The sequence below is a fragment of the Callospermophilus lateralis genome, chromosome 3, assembly GCF_048772815.1.
Source record: "Callospermophilus lateralis isolate mCalLat2 chromosome 3, mCalLat2.hap1, whole genome shotgun sequence".
Taxonomy (NCBI): domain Eukaryota; kingdom Metazoa; phylum Chordata; class Mammalia; order Rodentia; family Sciuridae; genus Callospermophilus; species Callospermophilus lateralis.
In genome coordinates, this window is record NC_135307.1 from 64,937,813 (window position 1) to 64,948,261 (window position 10,449).

At 38.9% G+C, this 10,449-nt stretch overlaps 1 protein-coding gene across 4 annotated transcripts in view; it reads right to left on the reverse strand.

Annotated features, from left to right (window-relative positions):
* Window positions 1-7,633, reverse strand: part of Gphn (gephyrin) — a 598,126-nt gene extending 590,493 nt beyond the window's left edge. For 2 of the 4 annotated variants that reach the window (XM_076850343.2, XM_076850346.1), the window contains exon 1: window positions 7,174-7,633. In XM_076850343.2, the coding sequence (XP_076706458.1) occupies window positions 7,174-7,237 (64 nt within the window). In that variant the 5' untranslated portion in view covers window positions 7,238-7,633. The remainder of the gene's footprint in view (window positions 1-7,173) is intronic. The other 2 variants (XM_076850344.1, XM_076850342.1) reach the window with 1 other exon arrangement.
* Between the last annotated feature and the right edge of the window lie 2,816 nt (window positions 7,634-10,449).

The window sequence follows — 10,449 nt, forward strand, 5'->3', positions numbered from 1 at the left end:
AAACTTTAAGAAAGAGACTCTGCCATCTTGATTTGGGAGAAGTAAACTAAAATAGAGAGAGGTTAAATGAATTCCCAAAATAAAGGACAAATTAGGGTCTAACATCCAAGTCTGTCCAACTCCAAAGTCCTTTTTAAATTTTTTTTGGTTTAACTATGCCATGCAACCTCACTAATATATATAATTACAGAGTATAGCCAACATGTTATAAACACTGTAGGAAAACAAAAATATCACTGAAAAAAACAATTCCAAGGAAAGGTTTTATTGAAAAACTGAGGCTGAAACTACTAAAACAGAAAGAAAATTAATATCATAAAAATTTCTAAATAAAAATCTGAATTTTTCTTTGGTTTATAATTATAGAACACAATCAAGAAAAGTTTGTCTTTCTTTCCATTTCTTTATTTTATTTTATTTTATTTATTGGTTGTTCAAAACATTACACACCTCTTGACATATCATATTTCATACATTAGATTCAAGTGGGTTATGAACTCCCATTTTTACCCCAAATACAGATTGCAGAATCACATCGGTTACACATCTACATTTTAACATAATGCCCTATTAGTAACTGTTTTACTCTGCTACCTTTCCTATCCTCTACTATCCTCCCTCCCCTCCCCTCCCCTCCTATCTTCTCCCTCTACCCCATCTACTGTAATTCATTTCTCTCCTTGTTTATTTTCCCATTCCCCTCACAACCTCTTATATGTAATTTTGTATAGCAATGAGGGTCTCCCTCCATTTCCATGCAATTTCCCTTTTCTCTCCCTTTCCCTCCATTTCTTATTCTCTTGCATTTTTTATGTAAAATCTACCCTTCCCCACAAATCATTCCCATTACAAAGATAAAAAAAAAAGGTCTAACATCCTTTTTATCTAATTTCTCTTTTTATCTGTTCAGAATGTTGAAGTTTAGAAACATTGTTATTAAAGCCCACAATGAATGAGTCCTTCATTCTAGTGGTAAGAAAAGCTAAAAGAGTTAAGTACTATGCTCAAGGCTATAAAATTTAGCCAGACTAACATTAAAATATGGGCCTTCCAGCATTCTATGAACCCGTGCTCCTTAAATTTTTTCACCAAAATTCCAATAACAGAAAGAAACAAGGTCTGAAGTCATATAATGGGTTCACTTGAAATTTCTTTGAAATGTCTTCATTTTATTTTAAAAGCTCATGTGAATTCTTTACTCTGTGCCTAATTTACTCATGCTTACCTTAATATTAAAGTGATTTAACATGAATACTTGTGTAAAACTGTTACTTCAAAAAATAATTATGTTTGTTCCCATAGCTTAAAGTCTAAGCCATAGAGTATCCTTGATAAAATGCCATATATGCAAATTGAGAAGCGGGGCACAAATTAGAATAACACTTTTTTCACATCTCATTTCCTTGTTCCTTTACTTTTCAAATTAAGAATTTTTAAAAATATAGTAGATTTAATCTTACTCTTTCAAAGTATATAAATACTGGCAAAGCTACTGTGCAAATTATTGGAGTTGTTTATTACAAAATTTTCAAGAAGTTTTACTTAGTTAAAATTAATTGATTAAATGCATATTAACTTGTGAATTTATCAAGCAACCTGGATAGACTTTCCACTTGGCAATATTTCATTGGACATTTACTTTTGGAGAGGTCACTCAAAAATTTACTTTAATGAATATAAAATTACATGCTATTCATATTGACTATAGTGCCAATTACTTTTATGCAAGTTAAATAATCATCTTTTTTGGTATTTTCCCCCTCTGCCTAGATGTAAAGGAGAAAATCTTTTATAGTTACATTACTTTCTTTTTTCAGAATTTCTTTTTTTTAACATTTCAAATTCCAAATAAATTTTATTGTTCATCAATCCTACTTACAGAAGTAAAATATAGATTTTATCTGTTCTACTGACTTCCAAAAAAGCATGCTGTTCAACTTATCCAGGAATCCATCATCAATAAGAGTAAAAATAGACTCTTATTCACCACTTCCTCCCCACTAACATACTGTTGATTCTTGACTACATACTCAGTTTGAAGTCAGTCACAGTCATATGTGTTTTTAATAAAGTTAAAATTCTTACTATGCAGCAACTAACAGTCTACAAAGTCTCTGGCCAATGATGATAGCATTAAGTATATTGATTAAAAAAAACATTTTCTCACATTTAATTCTTTGTATTTCTTTCAACCAAAAATTAATGAAAGAATAATCAAGTTTGAAAAACAGGCTTTTTTAAAACAAGTCATATAGCTTAACACTAAAACTTTTTTTTAAAAAAGGTAAGTTTAACAGAACATAGAATTCCATTTGATAGGATACATTTGTGTGCGGTAATGAAGTACCTACTCAATGACAACATTTATTCTCAAAACAAAGATATGTTTATATCCTTAGCAGTAAATGAGCTTTCCATAAAATATTGAGACTATGAATGTAGCTCCATGGTGGCACACTCACCTAACACATGCAAAGCGTTGATCCTCAGTTCAGAAAAAAAAGGAGGAGGAGGAGGAAGAGGAAGAGAACAATGGGACATAACATACAAGGTAAGTTTGAGGAATAAAACAAAATAAATGCTTGAACAATTCCAGAGTTCTAAGGGTAGCATCTTGTCTTTAGAATGTGGTTTTGAATATTATGAATGACTATTTATGAATGACTGAAACACTCTCTACATGTAACTGTAATACTTCTGATGTCTTAGTCTGCATTTAGCCTTTAATCTCCACTCCCAGTTTTATATCAATATCTCTTATTGATTTCAAATTTATAGCTTAGTGAAATAAATATAGTATTACTATAAAATATGATTTTTAAATATGCCCTTTCCTAAAAATTTTCATCATCTTCTTACCCATGTCACTGTTAGTGAAAACTAACAGATTATCATCCTTAGTTAAATACCTTGGTAACAAACATTAGCCATGAATAGCTGTTATATATTAAATAGCCAATGGAACATAATTAATTCTATATTACATACATGTATTCATTGTTTTCCTGGTAATATTTCTGAGAAGCTTTTATAGTAGTTGAACAAATGTGCTGCCTTGATAAATAGTTTCTTTCAAAATAGAAAAAGTAGGTGAAAAGTGACACATTCAAGATATAGTGAGCCTGCTATATAATTATTTAGACTAACTATATTTACTACAGAAGGTATTAAAAAAATTCTATATTTGCCCTATATCTTATCTTTAGTTTAAAAGCAACATTTACTTGTTTATTTGTCCCACATCATTAAAAATCATCTTCAGTTTCCACTATAAATAGTAATACAAATAGAGAACATTAGAAACAAAAATAGTAAAAACTAGATCTTAGATCACCAAAAACCACACAATTTCATTTCTGGCAAATCAACAAAATATAGCTATTAATAAAGATAATGCTCTTAGAGAGGAACAATAATCTTCACCACAAAATGTTTCCACCTACAACCTACTTTCAAATGCACATATGTTCTCTTTCCTGATAAAAAGTTAATATAACTAAAATATCCACACAACATTGTAGTCTGATTTCTAAGTCTTAAATGATTCGAGATAGTCAAGCAAAACAAGAAACACCCTAAATATTTCACTTTTTGCTGTCGCTTTTTTCAAAATTCTAACAATTAAATTCACCTGGTGAGAAACTTCAAAAAACTGTGTACTATATTTGCAGAATTCATATTTGAACAAAAAGCATGTAGAGGATGAAGTTTCAAAGTACAAGTATCTTTCAAAAGGTAACCAAATTGTCACAAAGAAGTCAATTAAGAACTTTAAAAATAACAATACAATTTCACTAAAATATTAAACACATTGTAAAACATATATATGTTGGTAGACATACTTTTCATTACTTTGTAAAACAGATTTAGATAAAATACCTAAAATTACTACTGTGAAAAATGCCAAGGAGATTTTATAAACAAGACCTCCACTGATTAAAAAAAAAAACAAAAACAAAAAAAGAAAAAAAAAAAAACACAAATATAACTTGTAAAAAAACCACATTTAAGTTTGGCTTGTTAATTCAATTTTCTTTCTTTCTTTCTTTTTTTTTTTTTTTTTTTTTTCAGTCTTGCTGATTAAACCCAGGGGCCTTGTGCATGCTGGGCAAGTGCTCTATTACTGAGCTTAATTATTAACTCAGTCTTTTCTATTTTGAAATTCGTTTTTGTTTTTATTTTTTATTTATTTTTTGTACCAGGGATTGAATCCAAGGGCACTTAACACTGAACCACACCCCCAACTCTTTTTTATATTTTATTTAGAGACAGGGTCTTGCTAAGTTGCTGAGGCTGGCTTTGAACTTTTGATCCTCCTGCCTCAGCCTCCAGAGCCACTGGGATTATAGGTGTGCACCACCACATCTGGGTTTAACTCAGTTTTCTTAAGTATGGAATCATAATACTTTAGTTGAATACAGAATAATTTTACATAGTAATATTGCTAACACCTGAAGTTCTAGAATATACAAAATTCCAAAATATACCTTCAGGGGTTTTTATAGCTTCCACCCCCCCCCCAAAAAAAAAAATCACAAGGAACAGCAGGGCTACAATAATTAAGCTGTGTGTAATAAATGCACTGTTCACAGATAGCTAGTGCTCTTTCCTGATACTTCTCCAGGTTTTTAGGTTTCATCATAGTAAATAACACTGTATTCACAGCATTCTCTTGAATAACTTCAAAGTTATTGAGTAACTTTAAAAAAAAAAAAAAAAAGCCCTGAAGTAATTTCTGAGTTCAAATATCCATTTTATCATCAAATTCTATTGCCCTCTGTTACTTCTTTCAAATTTTGCAGCTTCCTTTTCATTCTTTCAGCTACATCCTTATTCCTGATCTAGACTTTTCCTGGTAGACTACTGTACCTCATTCTCATGAGACAACTCCAAATTGTCTTAAATTCCACTGTCAAAGTTATAATCTCACCTTGACAATATGTCACCCTATTTCTTGAAAAAAAAAAAAAAACTGAGTTTTTCAAGGAGCACTTTTATCCTGGTCAAGAGACTCAGCCTCAATTACATATTTACTTATAAGGTTGCTGTTGACTTTCAACTCCCCTTAAAAATGCCAATTTCTTCTAGACCCTGGTAAATGTACTAAATTCTTCCTTCAGGTAATCACTTTTGCTACTATTCCATCTGAATGTGGAATTACTTTTGAATTTAGCTCCCAAATGTGTAACATATAGACATTTCTTATATGGTAATTACATACTGTTCAGTTGTTTGCTTATCAATGTTATCTTATTGGATTGTAGTTATATACCAGGTAAGGGCTATTTCTTATAAAACACTTATTACAACACCTAACTAAAGTGTCACTTGACCACGGTCAGAGGATTCATTAAATAAAAATATTAGGAAAAGCTTACACCAATAAAAAAATGCTCTTTTTTAAAAATCTCTATAGTTTACCCCTTACATATCTATGTTTTTCATCTTATGGACAACTTACATATTTTGGCGTCTATTAAACTTCACTGTTAATATTCTATAATTTTCAAAGCATGAAAACTTAAAAGTGTAAGTTGAGGATTGATAGAGTACACACCTTTATATACCATGATCGGATTCTTTGAAAATCAGTAATGACAACTCTAAGAATTCTGAGACACAACTGAATCTTCACACAAGGAAACAGTTTCAGCCCCAACACAGAAATGTGCTTCATCTTGATTTACGGGGTTCCCTTTCCTACAGCTGGTTTAGACTAGTTTCTCTATCCCAGGGCGTTTTCAATTAGGAAAATCCAATAAATCGCTGTTATGTCTGCAAAGAATGCCAACGAAAGGCAATCCGTTTCCTTAAGAGAGGAAAGGGGGCAGTGGGTATCCTCCTTTCGTAAAACTCGGTAGCTAAATTAAGCATTAAACTCGGCATCTCCCTGCAGTCGCGGAGATTTTTTTTTTTTTTTTTGCTACCTAATAATAAAAGCAAGTCTTATTCAATTTAGTCCCTTCTCGAGCACCGTCTCAACCTGTCAGAATTTGACAAGGAAAAAAAAATTAAAAAAGAAGTGGGGGAGACACTAGGATTTCCATCCACATTGCTTCTTTTTCCGAAAGAGTCTTGAATTTCCTTCACTCCAAACTAAGCCCTCGGATTCCAAATATAGTTCTTTAACCCCCGCCTCGCCACTCAACTACACATAAATCCTGCCAATTACAGAACCACAGCAGAAACCCCTACAAATCGGCTTGCTATTCATCTTGGAAGTCCGTACCCTGCAGCAACTGCCTATCGCCAAACTGAGGGATGTTACCCAAATACAACGCAACGGAATCAGACGTGCAGAGCACACACGATTTCCGCGAGGGAGGGAAACGCCACCCGGGAAAAGTGCGCTCCTACCAGCCTCGGGACCATCCATGGTGGGGGGGTTGGGGGAGGAGTAGGGGGTTCCCAGAAGGGAGGCGGAGAAAGGAGCCAGAGTAGGGGAATCCTTCCACCTCAGGTGAAAAGGGCCGGATCCCCGGCCGCAGCCTGTAGCCGGTCCTCGCTAAGGACCTGAAAAGGCAGGCAGAGGGCCCTTAGCTCCGAAAAGCGGAATGCAGTCACTTTCTGAGGTCCTGACCCAAGCCGATTTCCCAGCTCTCAAAGGAGACGAGGGGTGTCCCATGAGTGGCCAAGGGGGTACGGAGAGGCAGCCTGAGGAGGAGCATAGTTTCTCCTGTGAACACCAGAGTCTTGTCCGGCCGCTACCCCGGGCAAGCTCAGCTAGAGCGGCGTGGGGCCGCCGCGTGGGGGGAGGGGAGAAGGGGGTGGAGATGGGATTCCCCCCTTTCTGAAGAGCTTTAGCTGAGGATGCGCCTGGCCAGCCGGGAGCGGCGTGCTCCTGACTGCGGAGCCGGGATCCCGCCGCCTGCACCGGCAGCGCGGAGCCCCGCAGCGCCCGCCGCACCGGCCGCTAGGTCCCCGGGGGCCAGAGACTTCTGCTGCCCCGGCGCTGGGGCCTGACACCCCACGGGGCCTCCCCCAGCTCTCAGGGGGACACGCGGAAACACCCCAATCTCCAGCAGTTTTCAGCGGTTGTAAAATGCACCCCCAGGTCGCCCTCCTCAGCCTTCCCTCTTCCCGAGGCCGCAGAGAAGGGCCACCACAAGCGAGAAGCCCCAGGCAAGTCGGGGACAGCGGCCGCGGCGGTCCCGGACCTCCTCCCCGGGTTACCTGTGAGGACTCCGACACGGATTTGATGGTCGTGGTTAGTGAGGATCATTCCCTCGGTCGCCATGTTTCCCAGCGCAGTCACCGCACTGACAGGAGCCGGGAGAAGCCGGAGCCCGGAGCGCGCGGCCCGGGAGCGCGCTCGCCTCGGAGAGCGCGAGAGCGAGGGCGCCCTGAGAGCGCAAGGCGAGCGGAGATGGAGGGGGAGGCGGCAGAGCACCCGGTGGCCTGTATTAGGGGGGAAGGCCGCGCCAGGAATGCGCGGGTCCGCGGAGGGGGCGGAGCCAGAGGGCGCGACCCCGAGACCTGCTGAGAAGAGGCAAGCTGTAGTGGGGTACGCGGTGGCCGCACTGGGGAAGCGCGTGGAGGCGGCGGAGTGAGGCCAGAGACACGCGTGCAGTTCTGCGGGGCGTGAGACCCAAGACGCCTAGATGCCAAGAGACTGAGGGAAAAGAGAGCACACGCTCAGGAGGTTGCGGAGGCGGACTCGGGGACAGGGGCGGAGCTACACCCCGGGGCGTGCAACTAGTGGAGAGTGAGGGGAGGAGTGAGAGCCTAGACACGGAGTACTGGGAGCGGGAAGGAGCCGGCCCAGCCAGAGTAGGACCGGGGAACGTTTCGGGCGCGCGAGTAGCTCCGGATTGGCTGGGAGAACGCGGAGCGAGTGCGCGCGAGGCACGAACGCAGCTTCAGCCGGGCCCCAGACAGAAGCAATCCCCTGCCGAGTCTGGCCCCTCGGTTATCCGCCACCTGAGGCCGGCTCTCCCAAGCGGCGGAGCCTTTGGGGAGCGAGGCAGGCTCAGCCTCTGGGCTTCTCCCCATAGCTCGTGGGAGCAACCGGCCGGTCCGCTGAAGACGGGAGAGAACCTAGAGGTGGTTTAGAAACCTGAGTGGGTGGAAGAACGGCGGCTAAAAGGACAAGAGTCCGCTGTGGGCGGTGAGAGAGGTATACTGTCCCGCCTCATAGCCGCTAGCTTCCTCGGTCAGCCGGCCCTAAAGGAGGCTTTTTGCCTCACCTTGCTTTAGGATCCCATTTCCAAGACAGTACCTACAAGAGGGTCCCCACAAACGAAGCTTAGGAGTCTGCAGCTGGGCATCTGGAATGGAGATAACTGGCTTCAGCTTCCCGTGGTTTTATGGCCTTAAGCTTCCTCGACACAACCTCTGCTTGTAGATGAAACGCATCAATCTACTTAGAGAATGAGAAGAATGTTTTTCACACCTGGAATTGTTTTGCAGTTGTTTCTGACATGAGAGTACCATGAAAACAGCCTTTGTTGCCATTTATTTCCATGTGCCTTTTATAACAGTCACCTGTGGCTATTTATGTACCTTTCTTAGTTCCCTTTTTTCCTGACTTTTTAATATCAGAGAGGAAAAAATATACATGAATGTGTATATATTGTGTGTACACACATAATTTTTTTCCTTCAATTCTCAACCATGATCAAAACCTGGAAACATAAAAATAAAAAGCAAAGGGACTGGAGTTGTGGTTCAGCGGCAGAGCACTAGCGTAGCTCATAGGCGACCCTGGGTTCAATCCTTATCACCACATTAAAAAAAAATAAAATAAAATAAACGTATTGTGTCCAACTACAACTAAAAAGTAGATATAAAATTTTAAAAAGCAAAGTATCAAAAAATGTATAATCGCCAGCGTTTATACACAATTAAAATCTCAGGGCTGATTTGATTGTTATGAGTTTTGTTCAGTTGCAACATAACATTTCTCACCATGTTCACTGTGAAGATTCAGACTGTTGGCCCAGGAAGGTGGCACAAGCCTGTAATCCCAGCGACCTGGGAGGGTGAGACAGGAAGTTTGCAAATTAGAACCCTGCCTCAATGTAGTGAGACCTTGTCTCAAATTTAAGAAGGACTAGGGATGAAGCTTGGTTGTAAAGCACCCCTGGATTTAATCCCCATTACCCCTCCCAATCAAACTGTTGAGTATTTTGTTTTAAATAATGGGGAGTACAAAAAAGATGACAGATGGAATCAAAATGAGTTAATAATGAGTTTTTAAATTTTTTTTAGTTGTAAGTGGACCCAATGCCTTTATTTTTATTTATTTATTTTTATGTGCTGCTAAGGATGGAAGCCAGTGTCTCTGCCTCACCCACACTAGGTGAGTGCTCCACCACTGAACCACAACCGCAGTCCTGAGATAATGAATTTTTTTTAGGACATGTATTGCTAGTATTTTTGACAGTAAATTAAACTTTTAAGCCAGATCATAAATTTATTTTCCACAATTATCTCCATAGATCCTAGTGGCCAGCAAAGATTTAACTGACTTCAAATCGTGGATATAGATGAGAAAGTTGTCCAAAAGTTATCTCAAACTAAAGATGAAGAGCAAGTAGTTGTTTACATTGTTACCTTTCTAAACTATCTTTATTCTCTAAGCACTCTCATGTTTTAACTAATTAGGCAATAATAAGCTCACTAACAGGCCCAGTTATGCTAAGCAAGTTTGGACCTTCATTCTTTAAATAAGTTGCAGAATAAATATGTGAATTAAGTAAAAGGGTACACAAAACAATTTCAATTTAGAATACAGTTATTCATGAGAAAGAAACTAGCACTCTTGTTTCATAATCAATAAGAAACCAACGGACTTTATGCATCTATAAAAAGTAGTAATGACAAAATTCATGAACATTAAATTAAGAAATATTTTAGTCATCTTTTCAGGGCTGTGACAAAATTCCCAACAAGAACATCTTGGAGAAGAGAAAGTTTATTTTGGCTCATGGTTTCAGAGGTTCAGTTCATGGTTGGCCCACTCCATAGCTCTGGGCCCAGGATAAGGTCCAATATAATAGCAAATGGGCATGGTGGAGAGAAGCATCTCAAACATGGCAACCTGTTCACCAGGGACAAAATATAAACCTCAAGGCATGCCTCCAGTGACCTACCTTCTCCAACCACACCATACCTGCCCACAATAACTATCCAGTTGATCCATATCAGTGGATTAATCCACTGATTAGGTTAAAGCTCTTATAATCTGATCATTTTATCTCTGAATTTCTATCATTATTTCACACATAAGTTTTTGGGGGACAACTCTTGTCTAAATGATAACAGGTCAAATGTGAACTCTGAATTAAGAAATTTATTGAAAGTTATAATTTGCTAAATATTAATACTAATTTAAAATATTAGAATTAGTTATAAAAGATACTTGTCAAATACCTCTATCTTTCCCAAACTCTGCAAGTTTTAACAGGTAACATTTACACAGGAAGAACTCATTGTCTAGTGTGATAT